General features: G+C 41.5%; 1 protein-coding gene and 1 non-coding gene across 2 annotated transcripts in view; both read left to right on the plus strand.

Moving 5' to 3' along the window:
* Positions 1-22,967, plus strand: part of DAAM1 (dishevelled associated activator of morphogenesis 1) — a 180,232-nt gene that overhangs the window by 151,654 nt on the left and 5,611 nt on the right. The window contains exons 18-23 of the mRNA XM_004370910.2: positions 7,787-7,893; positions 10,065-10,153; positions 11,042-11,210; positions 16,868-16,975; positions 18,700-18,760; positions 21,987-22,118. Coding sequence (XP_004370967.1) covers positions 7,787-7,893; positions 10,065-10,153; positions 11,042-11,210; positions 16,868-16,975; positions 18,700-18,760; positions 21,987-22,118 — 666 coding nt within the window. The remainder of the gene's footprint in view (positions 1-7,786; positions 7,894-10,064; positions 10,154-11,041; positions 11,211-16,867; positions 16,976-18,699; positions 18,761-21,986; positions 22,119-22,967) is intronic.
* On the plus strand, positions 6,671-6,798 carry LOC111819519 (small nucleolar RNA SNORD22). Its single transcript, XR_002823126.1, has one exon. It is a non-coding gene; the product is annotated as a small nucleolar RNA SNORD22 (small nucleolar RNA).

Here is a 22,967-nt window from a genome sequence, read left to right on the forward strand (position 1 = left end):
GGTTGTTAATGAGTCTTACTCCAATCCTGATGCCATGTTCTTCTTCATATAGTCCAGCTTTTCAGATTACTTGCTCAAATACAGATTGAATAAGTATGGTGAAAGGATACTAGCCTGATGCACACATTTCCTGATTTTAAATCAAGCAGTGTTCTGTTCTGTTTGAATGACTGCCTGTTGATCTGTACAAATTCCACATGAGCACAATTAAGTGTTCTGAAATTCCCATTCTTTGAAATGTTATCCATAATTTGTTACGATCCACACAATCAAATGCCTTTGTGTAGTTGTCTTAGTCATCTAGTGCTGCTGTAACAAATACCCTAAGTGGATGGCTTTAACAAACAGAAATTTATTCTTTCATAGTCTAGGAGGCTAGAAGTCCAAATTCAGGGTTCCAGCTCCAGGGGAAGGCTATCTCTCTCTGCTGGCTCTTGGGGAAGGTCTTTGTCCTCAATCTACCCAGGTCGAGGAGCTTCTCAGTGCAGGGATCCCAATTTCAAAGGACAAGGATGCACTATTCTCCTGGCTCTTGTTCCTTGGTGGTATGAGGTCCCCCATCTCTCTGCTCACTTCTCTCTTTTACATCTCAAAAGAGATTGGCTTAAAACATAACCTAATCTTGTAGATTGAGTCCTGCCTCTGTAACATAACTGCCACTAATCCTACCTCATTAACATCACAGAGGTAGGATTTACAACACACAGGAAAATCAAATCAGATGACAAAATGGTGGACAGTCACACAATGCTGGGAATCATAGACTAGCCAAGTTGACACACATTTTTGGGGGACACAATTCAATCTAGACAGCAGTCAGTAGAACACAGGTAAACATTATATCCTTCTCCAGGGACTAGTATTTCTGCTTTTAGCCAAGATCCATCTGAATCAGCAATGATATCCCTCATTCCACATCCTCTTCTGTACTCAGCTTAAATTTTGACAGTTCCGTGTTAATGCACTGCTGCAACCAGTTTTAAATTATCTTCGGCAAAATTTTACTTGTGTATGATATTAATGGGAACCCAGGGGGCATAGTGGTTAAAAGCTACATCAAGCTACGGCTACTAACCAAAAGGTCGGCAATTCAAATCCACCAGCTGCTCCTTGGAAACCATATTGAGCAGTGTTCGATAATTTCCACATTCTGTTGGATCACCTTTCTTTGGAATGGGCATAAATATGGATCTCTTCCAGTCAGTTGGACAGGTAGGTGTCTTCCAAATTTCTTGGCATAGACGAGTGAGTGTTTTCAGCATTGCATCCATTTGCTGAAATATCTCAATTGGTATTACGTCAATTCCTGGTGCCTTGTTTTTTGCCAATGCCTTCAGTGCAGCTTGGACTTCTTCCTTCATACCATTGGTTCTTGATCATATGCTGCCTCCTGAAATGGTTAAAAATCAACCAATTCTTTTTGGTACAGTGACTCTGTGTATTCCTTCTATCTTTTTGATGCTTCCTGCATCATTCGATATTTTGCCTATAGAATCCTTCAGAATTGTAACCCGAGGCTTTAATTTTTTCTTCAATTCTTTCAGCTTGAGAAAAATCTGAGCGTGTTCTTCCCTTTTGGTTTTCTAACTCCAGGTCTTTGCACATTTCATTATCATTCTTTCTCTTCTTGAACTGCCCTTTGAAATCTTCTGTTCAGCTCTTTTACTTCCTCATTTCTTCCATTTGCTTTAGCTACTCTACATTTAAGAGCAAGTTTCAGAGTCTCTTCTGACATCCATTTTGGTCTTTTCTTTCGTTCCTGTCTTTTAAATGACCTTTTGCATTTGCTTCAGTAGACCGTATAACTCTACAAGCTTTAGTAGGAAACTACATTTCCCAGGAATATCTAGAATTTCACTAGCACTATGAGATCACAGACTATACTACATCAGTTGATTCGTTACTACATTCTTAATACACCAAGAATGGTGTCTTGGCTCACCATTCCCACAACCACAAAGCCCCTGTTAACCACCCCTCCACCACTCCCCCACCCGCCACGCTGTCCTGTACATCTAAATCCTGGTATGTGAGATAAGGGAAGGCAGGTTGTAAATTTCTTGGGGCTAAGCCTTGTGTCTGTAATTTGTATGGCACCCTCTTGTGTCGTAAATGCCAATACATTCAAATGCCAGGGCTACCAAGTAGGCAGTTTCACCCACAGTCAGTACACAGCCTTGTTTGTGGTATGTGGACATACTTGCTATTATCCGTGGCAAGGCATCAAGTTTAATGTGGTGGCCTGGTCTCTCTTCTGGCAGTACTTCTACAATATGCTCTCGTTAGCCACTCTGGCTGTGTCATGTGTGGTTCAGCAGCTTTGTTCTGCTGTCCCCTAAATTACAATGTTGCTGAAGTTGCAGATATTCTGGGGATTATGACTGTTGCTGCTTCCCCACCTCTTGGTCTGGATCTAAATCCTTATGTACTTTGTGGTGGGCCTCTCTGAATGTTCTAATACTGCCCTTTCTGTCCCGTTGTCCTGGGGACTGAATCATATTCTGAGCGGTTCTTATCAAGAGGTCTGTGTTGGTGAGACTCAGGTCCACTTGGGACTAACAATGGCCATAAGTGATCACAGTTCTGGCTGAACTCAGGGTCTCGTCTGTAGGTGTGCTTCAGCTCCTTGTCCTGATTGGTGAACGTGGGTATGCTCAGCTCCCAAGAGCAGTGTAAAGGGATATTTTGCACTGCTGACAGTGATCTTGGTGGAGAGGCTTCTGTGGGTGGAGTGCTACTCGTCAGCCTGTGTATTTTCCATGGTTCTCACTCTCCTAAAGGGCCTCACACACAAAGCAGGAAGGAGTGATGTGTTGTGTGCACAGTCACTACACCTCAAATGGATCTGCTCCTCCCTGAAACCTCTGCAGCTGGGATCGTCCTGGGTGAAAACCCTGACACTCAGCAGTGGGAAATGTTTTCATGTTGTCCTTTAAAAGTTTGACTTAATTTTCAAAATAGTTAATGCTATGTTTCAAATTCAGATGCCGTGTATGTGAGTACTTTAAAAGTAATTCTTAAACAAACCTAAACATTTTTTAGAGTGTTTCACAGTTCCTTCACACATGCTCCCTTCCTTCACTGTATACCAGTCAAAACAGGTGTCTACCCTGAAATTGTGGCACCTTGCTGCCCTTCGCCACTCTCTGGCTCACAGGTGACCCACATCCTAGTTGCTGGAGTAGATGATGCTTGCCCAGAGTGAAGAACTAAGCATGAAGCTGCTTTATAGTCCTTAGGCCTTCAGCCCCTATGGACGAGGTCCTATGTTTAAATTACATGTGATCTGTTTACTGTGAAACTGCATCCAGCAAAATTCCTCCTTGTGGGAATGGATTTCAAAATCCTGCCAAAAGGGCTTCTAGTGCAAATAGAATCTACTTCAAATAAATACACATAAGAAAACGGTCTACTGAAGCTAACTCTTGCCAAGAAGGATATTTTTGACCAGGTCTTTCCTGATAATTCTGTTTTGCTCTTTGATTATCTCCCACACTCTTTCTTTCCCTCCTCATTTTACTGTTCTTCCTCTGGTCCTGTTTCCTTTATACAACACTCTTTCCAGACAAACATCGAAGCTAGCATCATCCTTACTCCTATTAGTGGTTTGCTTTTGGGCCATATTCATTCCCTTCTTTCCTACTCTTTTTAGCTGCTGTTGTTGTCCCCCACAAGGTCCCTGGGTGGCACAAAGGGTTTGCCCCTCGGCTACTAACCGAAAGCTTGGCAGTTCAAATCCACCCAGTGGCACCACAGAAGAAAGGCCTGGTGATCTACTTCTATAAGATTACAGCCATTGAAAATTCTATGGACCAGTTCTACTCTGTTGGACATGGGCTTGCCATGAGTCAGAATTGACCCAATGGCAACGAGTTTAGTTTGTTTGTTTGTTTTTGTTGTTGTTCTCCTCAGATGAGATCAACACACTACTCTGGTTTTGAATGTGTACCTTTCTCCTTATTCCCCAGTGTTTGCGTAAGTCTTCATTTGTCTCTTAAAACTATCTGATTGTAGTATTCTGTTACCCATGGGCTCAGCACAGCTAGTTAAGGTGGAGATAGGAGGGGGTGCTGGGGGAAGTTTGCAAATCTGTGAAAGAATCCCTGTGACCAGAATGGATTTTCTTGCCCAATAGGTAAAAATTTAAACTAAACAAAGAAAAAAGCCCTTTTTCCCACCTTCTCTCTTACTCTTCCATTTTCCTTGCCCTACTATCATCCCTCCCCTCATTGAGGAGGAGCAGAAACATGTATGTCCTGTCCTCTGTCACCATTTGAACACAGGAACATAAATGCCTAGATTCTGTCAGGCTGGAACTCCCACGGTTTCCTGCCACCAGACCTATGAAATCTCTAGCATCCACTTCTGTTTTCCTCCACCCTTCCATCCCTTTAGGAAAGAGAGACTGTCCCCTGCCTCTGCTCTGGCCCCATGCCTTATATCTCTCAGGGACCCAGCCAAATGAGTGTCCCCTCTCCTTTGGATCTTCAGCCTCTCCTTCTTGTGCAGTTTCTCTCTTTCAATACTTAACTTGTTCACGTATGAGCCTTTAAAGTGTGCGTATGTGTGCCTGTGCGCGCGCGCGCACACACACACACACACACACCTCAGACTCAGTATCTCCATCTAGCTACTTCTCTCTCTTTAGTGACACAGGCAAAGTTCTTGAAAGCTTGTCCACACTCACCTCCTGCTCACTGTTCTTCACCCCACAACAGTCTGTCTTCATCACCTCCCAAAAGTTGCTTTCACTAAGGACACTCACGACTCCTTGTTGCCAAAGCCAGCAGACACTTTGCCATCCTTATCTTCCTTGATTTTTTGGTGGTGGTTGACACTGTTGACTACTTCCCATGATGAAACGCTGTCTTCCCTTGGCCCTGTGATTCCATACAGGCCTCTCTGGTACCCCTTCGTTGCTTCTTTTTAAGGTTTCTCTTCTCCTTGTTTCCCTTCTTAAATGCTGGGTTCTCTGCTGGCCCTGCTGTTCCTCTTTTGACAATTCCCCGGATTATCTTACATCCATGCATTCAGTAACCTGCCTTTCACAGCCAACACTAATGGCATAGTCTTCCATACAGATCTCTTTAGGATTTCAGACCCATTTATCCAGCTACCTTTACTAGAAATCACTACTTGGTTCTCTTGCTAGTATTTTAAACAATACACTCCCTTTCTCCCCACTTCACCACACCTCCAATCATTCCTTCCTCAGTTCCGTATTACGTTCTGGGTACTTTGTTGCCTAAGCCAGAAGCCCAGACCTCGTCCTTGACTCCTTCTTCCTTGCCCACCACAATCAATGCACCAAGTCAGGCCAGGTGATGCAAACAATTAACATACTCCGCTGATAATCAAAAGATTTGAAAGTTCAAGTCCACCCAGAGGAGCCTCAGAAGAAAAGCCTGATGACCTACTTGTGAACCCTGTGGAGAACAGTTCTACTTTGACACACAGGGGATCACCATGAGTCGAAGTCAACCCAACAGCAACTGGTTTTAAATGGCTCTAGAATCTCTCCACTGCCCCCAGCCAGTCCAGGCCACTGTTATTTCTCATCTGGATTATTGCAGTAATTGCCTAATCACACCCCTTAACATTTTCGATCCTTTCTAGTTCTTTCTCCATTTTTTAAGTATGATAATTTTTTTAAAATGCAAACTCATTCCCCTACTTAAAATCTTTGTTATATCCCAAAAACCAAACCAAATCCATTGCTATTGAGTCGATTCCAACTCATAGCAACCTTACAGGACAGAGTAGAACCACCCCATAGGGTTTCCAAAGAGCAGCTGGTGGATTCAAACTATCGACCTTTTGGTTAGCAGACGAGCTCTTAATCACTGTGTCACCAGGGCTCCTGTTATATCCCAAACAAACAAAAAAAAAAACAAACCCATTGCCATTGAGTTGATTCCGACTCATAGCGACCCTGTAGGACAAAGTAGAAGTGTCTCACAGGGTTTCCAAGGAGCGCCTGGTGGATTCGAACTGCCGACCTTTTTTGGTTAGCAGCCGTAGCTGTTAACCACTACACCACAGGGTTTCCTGTTACATCCCAGTGCCAACCCCCCCCCCCCCCGCCAAATAAAGTCTAAACTTCTTATAAGGCCCTTGTCTGCTTTTCCTGCCTCATTTCTTGCTACCCCCTGACCTCACCTGGCCCCCCTCCCCAGTCTCTGTTATAGCCATTCTTTCACCTGCCTAAATGCTGTGCTGTGCTGTGCAGTCCAGGCCCTGGTTCACAATAATGCACTCTCCTTGGAACATATTTCCAGCTTCTTACCACTCACCTCCTTCCCTGTAATTCCACTTCTCTTTCTCTGCTGGTGGCACCCAGATTAACTGCCTTAGATCTTCTATGTTCCCTCAGTTAAATCCAGGAAACATTTGCAAACCTACAAAATGGACTACCCATTGCTAGCATCATGTTATGGGGAGAACCTCAGAGTTCAGGGGGTCACCGTGTTTAAATTTAAAAAAAAAAAAAACCCAAGGGTATCTGATTTGGAAAATAGCATGAGGCACAGGCATGTGCATACACATGCGCAGGTTTATACCTTCAAAGGAAATCATACATATGCAGAAGTACTTTTTCAACTTTAAATATTATTGCCATTTCTTCTACATTTCATGCACAATAAAATATGGAATCATAAACTTCAAACTCTACCAATGAGGAAAGCAAACATCCTGTCTTACTCCTTGTTCTAACCTCAGAGCCAGTAATGGTGAACCCACTGGGGCTAACCCGGAGAGAGGATGAAAACTTGTTCCATAAGGAACTGTCTGAGATACAGCAAGTGCCGACAATATTCCCTGAGCTTTTCTTCACATGCCCTTTAACTAGAATATCTTTTCGTGTTTTGGATACTTCCCTGATTAAAATGATTTTCTGGTTTAGAAGCAGCTCGAACATGGATACCAGTGAAAAGCCCCCAGAGTTAAGAGGTACTGCTAGCAGTGAGCTGTTTGTTGGCTAAAAGGTGCAGCATCTTGCCTGGGGCCCTAGCAATGATTTGAGGGAGACTGGAAGCTATGTATCTACTCAGCCCCAGTCTGAGGTTAGAGGTCTGAGGAAAAGAACAAGGTACATTTAAATGGAAGCAAACTCTTGGATGATATGTCGAAATTGGCATGCAGTCATTTCAGTCTGTCTACTGCTTCTCAATAAAGCCTTTTTTTTTTTTGGTTTCTAAAAAAAAACTTCAAATCCCTGTCATCCTACTCTATGGAACAACGGGGGTGGGGTGGGGGTGGGGATGGAAACAGATAAGATGGACAAATACACAAATCGAATAGAAAATACACATAGAATTACTCATTCCAGCATGATGTAATAGAAAAAAGCAGAGCTGGGAGTCTAGAGACCTAGGTTCTATTTCTGATGATTACGTGAACTTGCTTTGTAATCCTGAGCAAGCTGCTTAATATCTCTGGACCTCAGTTTCATCTTCTAGAATGAGAGGGTTGAACTAAATTATCTCTAAGGCCTAATGGTCTAGGCAAAGTGTGTCCTGGTAATGAACTTGCATAATTCTGATTTGAGAGGCAGTGTCCCATAGAAAGGGGTCAGGAATGAACCTTACATCGTTTTAGCTATTTTCAGGTAAAAATGAAAACCTTTAATCATTTCTATCACATCTTAACAATCACCTGTGAGCTGAGCTTATAAATTAAACAAAAGTTAAAATTTCATCTTGGACAAATTAACTGAAAGGGTGAAAAATTACTGCAGGAATTTAAATTAAAAACCTCAGTTTTAATATTTGTGTGTACTTTTTAGCTCTTGAAATTTGTTCCTGAAAAAAGTGACATTGACCTCTTAGAGGAACATAAACATGAACTGGATCGGATGGCCAAGGCTGATAGATTCCTTTTTGAGATGAGCCGGTGAGTTTAAAAATGCCACTTAACCTGTCTAAGGAAATTAACTTTCAATTTAAGGGAATGTTTAGGCCAATTAACCTGGCTTAACTTGCAGACTTTTAAGATTCAAAAAGGAGTCCCTGAAACCAAAACCAAATCCATTGCTGTTGAGTCAATTCCAACTGATAGTGACCCTACAGGAAAGAGTAGAACTGCCCCATAGAGTTTCCAAGGAGCACCTGTGGATTCAAACTGCCGACCTTTTGGTTAGCACTTAACCACTACACTACCAGGTTTCCAAAGGAGTCCGTAGGTGATGCAAATGGTTAAGCACTGGATTATTAATCAAAAAGCAGTTCTAACCCACCCAGAGGCGCCTTGGAAGTAAGGCCTGAAGATCTGCTTCTGAAAGGTGACAGCCTTGAAAACCCTACAGAGTGCAGTTCTACTTTGCACACATGGGGTTGTCATGAGTTGGAATTGACTCAACACCAACCAACAACAAGATTCTAAATTCTTTTCAAGTCTGAGCTGTGTGGAATTTGATTGTTTTGTTTATATGAGTCTTTGCCCATGGGTGAGCCAGTCATGGTTTCTTCACAATTATCTCCATCTCTGAACTTCTTAGGCTCATGTGATTTGGCCTCATCAACACATAACTTTTCTCTGGTTCCCGTCAGCGTTATTCTCCTCACCACTTTGACTTCTTGGGATTTCTCACATCTCCTAGTACCTCGGCATCTCAAGATTGTTGTAAAACAGAAAAAAAAAAAAAAGATGGACTCAAGCGATGTCAACTTCAGAGCCCACATCACTGAACAGCTGCAGGCAGGGTGTCAAATCATGACACTGGCAGACATCACTAACTGATCATGGCACTCTGCCTCCTGGAGCCTTGGCAAGCTTCTGAGCCTTTCTCCAGAAAGCTCTGCAGGCAGCCACTGCTTAATAATTGGATTTGGCATGAGAGTTGAGTCTGTTTGCCATTCTAGACCTACCAAATTGATTCTGCATTAGAGAAGGACCAATGGTCCTGAAACTCTCAGTTAACCTCAGAGCAAAATTCTTCTCCTGAGTGCCAAAGACCTACAAATGAAGCTTAGGTGAACATGACTCTCCCTTCATTTTTTCCATGTCCAGACTTATTTTTTTATTGCAATTGTATATACTACTGTAGGACAAAGGATGTTTTTGAAATTTTGAAATGTGCACCAAGCAACCCTATGCGTACACAAATAGATGGCCACTTGCTGCAGTTGCCACTTATTAAATGTCTAGATCTTTGCATATATCGTCCCATTTAATCCTCTTAGCCATGTTGCCAGGTAGATTGTTAGGTAGGAAAGTATTCTTTTCATTCTATAGACAAGGAAAATGAAACTCAGAGCAATTAAGGTACCAGCTCAGGGTCACCTAATGAGAGGAGAATCTGGGCTCTTATACCAGATCTGTCTGATGGTGGTATTAGGTCTTCAAGAATGGCTGACCCCTAGACCTACTGGACTGAAACCTCCACCATAGGACAGGTTAGACACTGGTTTCGGAAGGCTTGAATGAGAAGGCCCACCAGACCCTCTCCGCAACATGGAGCAGCTTGTCTTGGTGGTCATCAGAGGACAGTGTGGGTCCCAGTTATCTCTAGTTGCTAGTTGCTGTCTTGAAAGGCAGAGTGTGGGCACCCTTAGGAGAGGAAATAGGAAGATAACTATAAAGAAAGGGGAAGATTTGAGAATGATGCTGATGAGGAGACTCTGGATGCTAGAGACAAGTTTGACTTTACAGTTTAGCCAAGGCAAAACTTTGCCGTGTTAAGAAGCAGGGGGGAAGTGTAGGAAAGTGTCCTTTATTAGAAGCAGAATGAAGAATCTCTATATTTTCATTCCTTTGATCTCATCTGTGTTCAAAAGAGGTGCTGGGACTCTGAGGGAGGAAAGCGGACTTCAGCTAACAGCAGCCAGCTCTCACTTTCTTTCATTAGTTACCTTATTTGGTTGGGAGCTAAGGGCTCGTCTGAATTCCCCTGGCGGTCAGACGGAAATGGCTCTCCAGGCAAAGTTGGCTGAGTACTCTGAGCACCTGTGGGATGAGAGCTGTGGGGGGGGGGGGCCTGGGGAGGAGCTGACAGAGGTGTCTCTACCTCCGTATCGCTACGTCTATATTAAATGAACAATAAGTATCTGTGCTTGCTCTTACAGAATCAATCATTATCAGCAAAGGTTGCAATCACTGTACTTCAAAAAGAAGTTTGCAGAACGCGTTGCAGAAGTTAAACCTAAAGTGGAAGGTAAAGTCAAGCTGCCTAGGTTGGAAATGATGTTGGTTTTAAGTGCCACCTTGCAGGTGCAATCTGAGTGCATATAGTAAACATGATCCTTTTGGTGATTTTTTTACTTGAGAGCTTTTGAAATTCTGATGGAAAACTACTTAAGATCAGCCCTTAGCATTCTGGTCTGGCCTGAGCTCTGGAGCTTATAACACACCTTCTGGGCTCCTCCTCAATGTTACACTTTTTACTGTATTGGCAGTTGGTGAGGAATTAGTTTGACCTATACTAACATTAAACCTGTAATTAGCTTTATTGCCATGGGGTCTTACTAGATTTTTCTAAGGGAAGATTCAGGCTGTTAATATGGTTTGGTTTTGAGGCTTTTAAATTTTTAAATGTTTGAAATGTGGACAAAGCAACTGAAGAACACAGCCACAAAGCATGGGTTGGAACCTGGGAACCCTTGGGGCCCTGATCACTGTATGACACTTGCAAGCTGTCTCTTGTAACAAATTTGGCCATTTTTTCTGTCAGTGGACTTGATCAGTAATCCTGTTGATCTGACTCAAGCCAGGCAAGTAAGTGTTTGCAACAGAATGTGAGAAATGCAATCATTGTTGTATGTGTTACTAAATGCTTAAGACTGACGAATCTGCCAGGAAGAGGACTGAATAATGGTAGAATTTTGCAGCCGTCTATCGTTAACTCTAACAACTTTAGCTGGCCCTACCTGCCCCCTTGTTCTTTACCTCTAGTTTAGGTGTTTCGAAAGTGTTCCTCGGTAGTCTGATGGCCCAATCTTACCTCTTCGATATCTGTTCTTAGGTGTGGGAGTTTAGGATGGATATCACTGAAAAGTCTTGGTTGTGATTGTTGTATTTTTGTGTATTTTGTTTTGTTTTGAAGCAATTCGTTCTGGCTCAGAAGAGGTGTTTAGGAGCAGTGCCCTGAGGCAGTTGCTAGAAGTGGTTTTGGCATTTGGGAATTATATGAATAAAGGCCAAAGAGGCAACGCGTATGGATTCAAGATATCCAGCCTCAACAAGATTGCTGACACAAAATCCAGTATTGACAAGTAAGTGTGTTCTTTAAAAAAATTAGGGTGACCTTTTTCACTTCTGAAGTTAAAGTTGTGATTGTGTCAGGATTAATTATAATCTGAGGAACTATTTTACTTTCAGCATCTTGAGAAACTGGCTGCTACTCTTGATGGTCTATATTGGTTCTTGCGAGCGGACATGGGGCAGGGCTTGCTTTCTGTGGTAGTTGTGATTAAAGGGTCTTTAACGGTGAAGCGCTTGGCTGCTAACCGACAGGTTGGCAGTTTGAATCCACCCAGTGGCTCCACCTGGGGATCTGTTTTTGTAAAGATTACAGCCTAGAAAATCCTATGGGGCAGTTCCACTCAACGACACCTAACAACAGCAACGACAAGTGAACTCTGCTGTGGCCTGGCTTTGTCCCAGCGCCCTAACCTGTGACCTGGAGAGAGCCATTGAGTGGAGGCTTTCTGGGAGACAATTTCTGATGGTCTCATAAGAACATTGCAGCAGTCCAAGATTGGTTCAAACGATCCTGGGTGTTCCAGAGTAGGGCCTCTCATTACCATCAGTATATAACTGTACTCACTTTCTAAAAGTGCAGAGGAAGTATGCCCCTAAGTCCATTGTATCAAACTGGTCCAAGAACAGTAAATCCCCTACAAGGACTTTGCAGGTGTGGTATCAGTAAACAGAGAGAGAGCAATCCATGTTTTTTTCTCCTGCCCCTGGAAATTTGCCTGGGGAAAGAAAAGTGTCTTTGGATTTGGGATGAGTTTATCCTTACAGGTTGCATTCTTACAGTTTCCACATGATATATTCAATTAATAACCATTTATTGAGCAACTACCGGATAAGGGAATCCATAGGCATGGTTTCTAAACCTAATGTATCCTATTTGTGACCTGTTACTGAGAAAATGGTCAAATATAGATTAGATACGGATTTTGCTAGACACTGATGGTATCTATTTTTTTAGTATCATTTCTGGCTTAGAGCTGTATAGTTGGATATTCACATTTCTACTAACAAATTATTAAACTTATATCTGTGAATATACATAGGAAATATTGTTTCATTTCTAACTTCTAAGACATCCTTTTTTTTCACTGTTGAGATTATTTTTGCTTTAGATACAGAAACAACCCTGATCACTACCCTATAGTGTTATATAGTATAGTGTAAGTTTTGGGGACTGTGTATGTGGACCTGAGTTGGAGGGGGCATACTTGCTACTGCAGCCATTAAGAAGCAGTGCTTTAAAACAAAGCAAGAACTGTGTTCCAGGGGAAAGAAAGAAACTGACAGCTGATATGTACTAGAATGTGAAGCTTATTGGATTTCTAGGATATGTTTTGCTTTATACATTGGAGCTAGCAGCTATATAAAAAAAAATGCGATGTATAAATGTATTTAGCTGTTGATATTCAGCTGCTCATCCAAAGACTCATTAAACTGCTTCCTAGAAAGTGAACAGATTTCTTGTCGTAGACACCCAGATGTGAAAATGCTTTTGGTGTAATTAACAGGTAGGGTCATTAAGCACGTTAACTCTAGTTTCTTTGAGAGCTTTGTTTCTCTGATATTCTCACTGACTTAAAAGGAGCTTGCACAATTTTTTCTTAAGGTAAGCTCCTCTGTACCAGGGTTCTTCTTAGAAATATAGGCTGTTCAGTCTAATTATTCCTAATTAGGAGGCTTTTTACCCTATATTTTCTATAGAATTAGTGAAGCATATCATTATGGCAACTCTGAATCTATCTGAGAATAAGCAATGTGCTAAGTTGAAGGGCTAAACATTATTTTTGCATCTTGTAGAGATAGGTTAACAAGGGGCAGCTGTTATCACAGCCGTCATTGTTGCTGGTTGCCATTGAGTCAGTTCTGACTCATGGCCACTCAACGTGTGCAGAGTAGAACTGCTCCATAGGGTTTTCAAGCCATGACCTTTTGGAAGCAGAATGCCAGGCCTGTCTTCCAAGAGCCTCTAGGTGGGTTCGAACCACCAACCTTTTGGCTAGTAGCCCTGTGCTTAACCATTTGTGCCACCCAGGGATTCCGTTATAACAGTACCACTTGATTTTTAATGTAAGCACTTGATCCTTTTCAGAGCACTTTCACATTTGATTTCACACAACAGCTTTGTGAAGTATTCAGGACAGGTGCTATTATCACCTGTTTTCACATGAAGAAACTGAGGCAGGGTCAAGTGACTCATTTAGCTTTCTTACTGCATTGGGCAAATCTGCTGCAAAAGACCTCTTTAAAGTGTTAAAAAGCAAAGATGTCACTTTGAGGACTGAGGTGTGCCTGACCCAAGCCAGGGTATTTTCAATCACCTCATATGCATATAAAACCTGGATAATGAATGAGGAACACCAAAGAAGAATTCATGCATTTGAATTATGGTGTTGGCGAAAAATATTGAATATACTATGGACTGCCAGAAGAACCAACAAATCTGTCTTGGAAGTACAGCCAGAATGCTCCTTAGAAGCGAGGATGGTGAACTACGTCTCACATACTTTGGACATGTTATCAGGAGGAACCAGACCCTGGAGAAGGACATCATGCTTGGTAAAGTAGACAGTCAGCGAAAAAGAGGAAGACCCTCAATGAGATGGATTGACATAGTGGCTGCAACAATGGCCAAACATAGCAACGATTGTGAAGATGGCACAGGACTGGGCAGCATTTTGTTCTGTTGTATATAGGGTCGCTATGAGTTGGAAACGACTCAACAGCACCTAACAACAACAGCAAGGTCACAACAAGCAAGGTATTTGGCCATACAAGTATTTGACACCTGTTCTGTTGGTCTGTCCACATCTCTGCTTACCAAGATATGGATCTTATTTGGAGGTTGTATTGTTTGCCTGTAAAAACAGCCATCTCTTTGAGGAAAGGTGTTCTCTTCAACTGGGTGTGCAGGTTTTAGAGGAAGGAAACACTCACTACCAGTGAGATCAACAGTGCTATCACAGGAAAGGAAAGAAACTCATTGGCCCCCTGGAACTTTCTACTTGATTGTCTGCTTGTTGAGGTTACTACAGAACTTATCTAGTATAATACCTACTTGAAAGAATAAATTAAAAAGTATTTCTAATCTATTTACCTGTAAATATTTGGCCCCCAAAGTTATCACCAGTGCCTTATAAACACACCAGTGTTTTAGACCCACAGTGCCTTGCTATAAGCAATCATTCAGTAAATGTTTGTTACACTGAATCTAATCAAATTGCAAAAATGATGTGACAGTCATTATGAAGGGCATATTTACTCTGTATTGAAGGCTAAAGTTACTGGTTACCACCAGGGAATAATCAAATGTATGGCTGTTTAGTTGTTGTTACTCATTCTTCAAGAATTTGTATTCAGTCAAATGAGGTGTTATTTGAATAGCAAACAAATATGGAGGACCTGACCTGGCTTTAAGCCTTTCTACAGTAAGAAACGTATATGTGTTTAATTACATTGATTGAAATTTCTCCAAATAATGAAGCATTTCTCTAAAATAATGAAGAAAAATAACATTGCTCTTCATTGTGATGGTAGCTGGAATTTCACTCCCTCACTGTGCCCCCCAGGCAGTACTAGGCACATGGGTACATAGATTCTATGAACAACGAAATTGAAATAGAATGATGCAGCTAAACATCTGCAAAATAAGTGGCCAGAATTATTGGGCACTGTTTTACTTTGCTGGGCTTTTTTTTTTTTTTTTTTTTAAATTGTTGAGAGCAAGGAAAAAAGAAATTTAAAACAAATGTAGGATCCTGGAGGAAACTCAGAGGAACAGGATTTGTCCTACTGTCGGTATGGAGCCACAAGGGTTTTCACTGTTATAGAAAAGAAAATAACTTGAAAACTGTTTCATTTTATTTGGAGGTGAGTCGGAGTAGGATGAGTTGGCATTGTGAATTAGCAAACTCTTAAATTACGGAAATTTTTTAAAGAAATGCATTTGTATCCTCCTCCTTATGGTTACTTCAATAGTCTAGTGGTTCTTGATCCTGGCTGTATACAGGCAGTCCCCAGGTTACGAACGTCTGACTTACGGACAACTTGTACTTAAGAACAGACTGCCATAAAGCCTATTACAGTAAGTCCCCGGGTTAAGAATGTCTGACTTACAGGCAATTTGTACTTAAGAAGAGACTTTCATAAAGCCTATTACATAAAGTGTTTTACACAAATAATGCACGCCTTCTGCATTTGTTTGCTGGCCACCCCCTGCCCCTGCAAGGCACCCTCACAAGCGCTGCCATGCCGATTCTCTTCCACATGTTGCTGTAAAAAAAAATTAGCATAGCATGCTTACAGAAATACTTCGGCGGGGGGGCGGCGTGACACAGTCGGCAAACAAACAGAGAAGGCATGTGTTATTTGTGTAAAAATACAGTATATTAAAATTGTGAGTTAAATGCAATGTTTGTAATAACCAGTGCACACACTGATTTGTGATGCTCATGAAAACATTGCGCGGTTTGGAAGTGTTTGAGTGTTTTATGTGCATAGAAAGGTAAAATATATACTATATGCTAAGACAAACATTTGACTAACTGATGCTAAATAAGAACTGTATGTGCCTGTTCCGACTTACCTACAAATCCAACTTAAAGACAAACTTAGGAACAGATCTTGTTCATAACCTGGGGATTGCTTATATTAGAATCACCAGGGAGTTTTAAAAATACCCATGCCTGGCCTTACCTCATTCCGATTAAATGAATCCCTGGGGTGGTCTCAGGCATCTGGGATCCAGGTGATTATAATGTTCAGCAGAGTCAGGGGCAACAGGACCAGACTAACACAGCTTTGCCTAATAGATACTGTTATCAGACATCCACCTTTTCAATACAGGTCATTCAGGGTTCAGCCCTGTCACCACTGCAGAGGGAGCTGGCACAACCAACTGGTATAACAACTAAGGGTTATGCAGTTATGAGCTGAAGTGTTGCTAAAACTAGGAAGTAGATTCACGGCTGCAAGGATATTATATGCACGATTGCACAATCATGGCCCATTTCCAGGTTCAGCCCTGAGATAAGGAAAGGGGCATTCTAACTTTCTGAACCCCTTTGGCTGTAACAGCAAAACAAATCAGTCAGAGAGAGGCTTTAATGGGGGGGGGGGGATGGAGGGAAAGTTATCATAGAGTTTTAAAGTTCGAAGAAACCTTAAATATGCATTATCAATAATTGTCATCAGTGAGATGCTGTTCTGTGCTTTTAGACTTGAAAATAGCTGTGCTCTCGAGTGGATTAAACATTTCTTAATCCCTACCCCACCCTACCCAATACTGCTTGTTCTGAACTCACAGGGGACACCCCATCTTTGGGGTGTGCACCGCTCCACTGTGAAGGTAGATTTCAGCTTGTCCCCACCAGCAGTGGTTCAGATTCCCTTCTGTCATTCATCACTACCCAGATTTTGAAGGATGCTCATTAGGGGCCAAAGATGTCAATTTTTTATTTTTAGAAAATGTATGCTTCTTTTTGATACATGTTTATGTAAATTCCACACAGGCTTTCCTCATCTCCTCTTCTTTTGAGAATCCCTGCCTTTCAGGAACTTGTAAAATTTGAAATTAACTCAGGAATATAGTATTATTGTGGGTTCAAATACATGAACATATAAATCATATGCAGACATTCACACAGGTTAATACTCTCCCCTTCTTTAATTCTAGGAACATTACCCTTTTGCACTATCTTATAACTATTGTGGAAAAGAAATACCCCAAGGTTCTCAATCTGAATGAAGAATTACAGGATATTCCTGAAGCAGCAAAAGTAAAGTAAGTACTTTCAGTGAATTGTTTTAGTTTTTAAGTCACTTGGACCATGCTTTAGCCATGGCTATAGTTAGCATTGCATAGAGACGGGCCTTCTGTTTGTTTTTCACTAAGCATTACATGAAGTGAAGTTTGAATCATATCCAAATCACTCAAATGTGTTACAAGGTTTTGAATATATTTTTGCTCTAGCTCCTTTGGAATGGTGCTGCATGCAATTTGTAACTTTCACAAAACCTAATTTTCTGAGCTATTAAGAGTATAGGAAAGGAATGTGGTTTCACTAGAACTTTTAAAAGGCGATTCTATTAAAATACAGGTAGGAGCGTTCTTAGTCAAATGAGGATATGGGGTTAAGCAAATAGAAACCCTAAGTGTAAGGGTATTGCCAATAATTTTCTCATATGCACACACTCCCAGAAACCAAGGCAACCCATTAATGGAAAACAGTCTTTATGCAAATAAAGAAACTAAAAATAAAATGGAACGTTACCAAACTTTTTACCACAAATTTCACACCATGTTTCAAGACTTGGGGAGCAGGCAGTTTTCCTTGCCTTGTTCTTCTCTCCCCCTTTACTCCTTTTTTTTTTAAACATGTATTTAAAGTACGTCTTTTTGCAGTATTTGAAAAGCATAATGAGCAGGCTAAGTTTTTCCCTCTGTTTGTACAGTTTGGTAGAAATGTACTAGGTAAGGCATGAAATTTAAAAAATGAAGTATTGGTAAATTTGTTTCCATGTTGTGAATTATCTGCAAGGATTAAGTTATCTCTAAGGTTTAAAAGCAATCCAATAGAAAGCGCTGTGGGGAAAACCCATGAAACTTGCTCTTTAAATAAAAGCAATGAAAATGACTCAGTACAACTTTAAGGAAAATCATTGTTGATTGAAACTTAAGCTATTACCTTATAATATTCATGTTACCAGAGCTTTAGTGAAAAGGAATACACTATGAAGAAGAGCAATGTGAATGTGATTGCAGTTAAGCCACTTTACTTGTTCAAAGGGAGCCAGATATGGCAGGGAATTTATTTCCACATACATATGTCCGCATACAATAATTTGGGAGCCCTGATGATGTGGTGGTTAAGAGCTCGGCTGCTATCCAAAAGGTCGGAAGTTCAAATCTACTATCTGCTCATTGGAAACCCTATGGGGCAGCTTTACTCTGTCTTACAGGGTCACTGTGAGTCAGAATCGACTCGATGGCAATGGGTTTGATTTGAGTTTATAGTAATTTGCTTAATTAAGATTTTTGTGAGATTGAAACATAAAATATTTTTTGCACACATAAGAGATTTTGCTATTTTTTACCTACAAATATGCCTGCTGGCTGTGAAAAACAAACATAATTCCATAAATTTAAAATGTCTTCCTGTGAGATCTGGAGTCCCTGGGTGGTGCAAACAGTTAATACACTCAGGTATTGGCTACTAATTGAAAGGTTGAAAGTTCAAGTCCACCCAGAGGCACCTCAGAAGAAAGGCCTGGCGTTCTACATCTGAAAAATTAGCCATTGAAAACCCTATGGAGCACTGTTCTACTCTGACACACATGGGGTCGCCATGAGTCAGAATTGACTCGATGGCAATTGGTAACGGGTCTGTGAGATCTGAACATTGAAGGGAATTTTAAAAATTTTGAATAACTAGTATGGACTCCCAAGCATGAAATATTCACATGTAAGTCACATGTTGATTACTGAAATGTTGCTATTTACAACAGCATGACTGAGCTGGACAAAGAAATAAGTACCTTGAGAAGTGGCTTGAAAGCAGTAGAGACAGTGAGTATTTGTTTCTCTTTTTAATTCCTAGTCTCTTTACCCTCTTCTAGTGCTGGTGATTCCAGCAGACGAGTTGCTGGTTGCCTTGGAATGTGGTTTGCCTGGAGTAAACAGTTATTAAAAAAAAAGAACACCAACAAAGAATCAAAGGGAGGCCCTGTTTAGCCTGGCAACTTGATTGTAGGCAGCAGGATGTCTTGGGTGGGTCAGTGGACAAGTAGCTGGGAAACGACCTAGGGTTCCACCAGTTTATTACCTGTGAGGCAGAGCTCATTAAAATGAGCGAATTGGACAAGATAATCTTCAAAGATTCTTTCAGTTCTTACATTCTATTGGTATATGATATTCACTCTTGGTAAAGCAATGGGACTTCTCTTGTGTCTTTAAAAGCTGGTCCTCTGAGGAGTATTTATTGGGAAGACACTTGGATGTACTAACGCAAAGGGCCAGGAATCCTTGCCCTCTAGGTGCTGCAGTGTCCAAAGACAGCCAGTGCAGTGAATGTTTCCTCAACATGGCCACATCCAGACAAGCACAGTGATTACAAACGTGCCTGAGGAAGAGGGGTGGATTAAGTGTAGTGCCGAGGATTATGGAATGATTGGCATGTATTGGAGAAAGCTTTCCTTCTGGAAGAGATTTTGAGCTGTGGCCTAGAAGCAGGGGCGGATTATCCAATAAGCAAGGTAAGCAGGGGCTTACTTGTGCCTTCTTACTAATCTGTAGTGAAATTTTTCACATGGGTTTCACTACCTTGCTTACTGGGTCATCCCCTCAACAGGGATTGTAAATTTGAAAAGAGGCTTTGATTCTGTAGGAAGGTGCTATGGGGTTGGGAGAGAGACAAATGCCAGCCATACCTAGAAGCAGAATCTTTGATGTGGTGAAAAAGTATGAAATTGTTCACTACAGATGATTTGGTACGCAAGGTAAGCACCATACTTACCTTGCCTGTTGGATAAGCCACCCTACTAGAAGGATGGGCTAAACTTGTGTGTACAGGTGGGAGGTTGCTGCAGGTATATGATACAACCTGGGCCCAGGCCTCAGCGAAAGGAAAGCCAGTCAGGCTACTACTGGAAGCAGAGAGGAATCAGGACATTGAACGTGACTGTGTGTTCACTCAGTGCCTTGTGGGTACTGCACAAACGCTGCCGCCAACGAGGAGGAGGGCCAGGGGATGAGAACTACCTGGCAGAGGGGTCATTGGAAACCTTGGTCAGGAGAGTCTGTAGCTCTGGTCTGGCTCTTGGTGAAGGAGACTGATTGCAGGCAACTTGGAAAAGTGCCCCCTCAAGTATCTTGCAGTATCCTGAAGTCTTCTCAGTAGTGCCATGAGGATTCCCCCTTTTCTTTTTAATCACAAAACTGTCCTATAGAAAGCAGTTTAATTTATGAAAGACATACCTCTAATAAAAATTAAAGTCCACAGTGTCTAATATTTTCTGTTTGTTTTTATCGAATTAAGGCGCCATGTTGAGTTTTATTTCCTTTTTTGGCAATTTAAGAAACAAAACTAATCGGGCGGACTATTTCCCTTCCAGTCCCAGTGGGCCCAGAGACTGTGATGTGAGTGCAGAGGGCCGTCCTCCAGGACTTTCCGGAGGCCAGGCTGGATAAGGGCAGTTTAGAGCAAGTCTCATTTCATGACCTTCGCTCTGTTGCCATTTCTTCCCAGTGGGAGGTTTCTTGAGCTGAGAGCATGGCAGCCCTAAAGCCTGCTAATGAACGCTGTGACCTTTGCATCTCTGCAGCTAGTTCAGAGCACAGCCTGAGGGGGCCCATAGAAGTTCTGTGTTTCTGGTTGATTAAAGGCTGTGTTGTGTATACCTCAACACAATCTACATAGGAAAGGGGCTACAGAAGCCCCTCAGGCAGCTTAAACATCAAGATGTAACATTGGAAGGAGATACTGGGAAGCAAGTCTTCACCTGTTCAAACATTCATGTATTCTAATTATGTTTTGCACAAATTGAGGTATTGTTTGAAGGTATCAAAGATGGAATTTTCTTACAAAATCATACGTTAATGAAACACTTTAAAGTTTATTTCCCATCTCCAGCCCCTACCCCCCACATACACTTCCAGGCCAGAATACTAGAATCCTGGCAGTTCTTCTGCCAGAGCAAGTTCTATAATTTATAAGAGATTCCAGTTCTGTTATTTCATTTGCTTCTCCTGGTGATATGGATATTGCCCTCCTTTTACAAGTAAAGAAACTGAGGCCTAGAGCAACTTGCCAAGAATCTGGTCAGTGCTAGAGTGAGTCAGAGCCCATAGCCTGTGATCCCTCTACTCCTGATCGTTAGTATGTCTGCAAGTACAGAAGAAAATAAGTGAGAGCCAGTCTCAGCCAGTTGGTACACAGCACAGTTGTTATTGAGACTCTGGAGTCAGGCAGGCCTGCATTTAAATTCTGACTCTTTCACTTACCAGCTACTTGACTTTGGGCAAATAATTTAATCCCTCTAAACCTTAGTTTATGTGTCTGTAAAATGGGGACAATAAAGCCTATCTCATAGATTTTTTGTGGGAATTACATGAGAAAGTACAGGTGGAAATAATTGAAATTAGTTACTGAAAGTACATTTGAATCACCTTTGTATTCATCACTTGTGGTGATGAGACTGTGGCTAATTAACAAGAGACTAATATCCCTCCCTACCTGTTCACAAAAGCGGAATGATGTGGACAAGAATAAAACTGGTAGATGGTTAGGGTGACAAATGCTACAGTTGAAATTCCACTGAACCAGATACCATGGTTCAGGAAGTAGACAGACTTGACAAAAGAGAAAGAAGAAAAAAAAATCAAGGCATCAGAATTCTGAGCACAGAATATTGGCAAATCAAAGTCTCTCACTCGCAAACCCATTAAGTTCAATTTGCCCTCCCCACCCCATTATTTGTTTAACTTCTTCATCTATTAATTTTATCCAAATGATAATCCGCTTACTTTGTGAAACTGGTCAGTATAAGAAATCACACAGATCAAGTACTCAGATGACTGGCTAAATTGCTGTTTGCAAATATGTGTGTGCACATGGGCATGGCTCCTGGCATGGTGAGAGGAAGGGCAAGGGGAGGTAGAATACTACAAAATGTTTTAGAGCAAGTTCCGGTGTCTTTGCTGTTCTAATTTATTAGACTTGCAGCATGTGGAATATGTGACAAGGTGTGCCTGTATTTGAAGCCTATGATGACATTATCCATTTCCTGTGTTTAAGGAGCTAGAATATCAGAAATCTCAACCCCCGCAGCCTGGAGACAAGTTTGTGTCCGTTGTCAGCCAGTTCATCACAGTAGCCAGCTTCAGCTTCTCTGATGTTGAAGATCTTCTAGCAGAAGCTAAAGATTTGGTAAGTTTCCCCATCGCACACTGAGTGTTGTTTGATAGGGCTGGGCTTTAAATTGCTACTTTCAGATGTTTTACTGTGCAGGAAACAGCAGGAATGGGATCCAAACATCACAGTGCAGGAAATAAAGTAGAAGATAATTGTTTTCCAAATTCCACTGTTTTGTATAACATTTAAGTGTATTTCCATATCCAGGACCGAGTTCAAGTGAAACAGACCCTTCTTATCTCGTTGACCTGTGTCGCAAGACCGCAAAGGATCTGAATGGTGTAAAACCAATAAACACTTTGCCAGTTTTCCCTTGGTTGATATTGGAGTGATGTACTTATTCCTAGGAACCAAAATAGTCTGAAAACCAAGGGCAGGATGAAATGGAAGATCAGGTGTGATAAAGCCATGTGCCCCAGTGCCTCTACGTAACACACCCACCTGAGAGAAATCCTTAGAGGACAGGGTACTCACTGCCTCCTTAAACCTCCAGTAGGACTTATTAAATGGAATGTACTTTAATTCGTAACCTCATTATAGGAGTCATATTGTTTAATAAGACATTTCTTTTCAGGATTTTTACTATTTGAAATTTTTCTGTGAAGGAAAAGTTTTTTTGACTAATAATCAAGACCTTTATAGTCTTCTCTCTCTCTCTCTTTTTACCAATTCTCTTCCTAGGCTATTTCCTCTTCCAAACACATACACACCATATACATACACAGGCACACATTCTCTCATTCTCCTTGTTGTTTACAAATGATATTAAGTCCTTACCCCACCCTGGTGGGTTCTTCTATACTGTCTACTTCTCAGTTGCTAAAACATTCTTTTGCTTTAATCTGATTCTTCCCTTTAAGACTT

Source organism: Trichechus manatus, unplaced genomic scaffold, assembly GCF_000243295.1.
Source record: "Trichechus manatus latirostris isolate Lorelei unplaced genomic scaffold, TriManLat1.0 scaffold00010, whole genome shotgun sequence".
Taxonomy (NCBI): domain Eukaryota; kingdom Metazoa; phylum Chordata; class Mammalia; order Sirenia; family Trichechidae; genus Trichechus; species Trichechus manatus.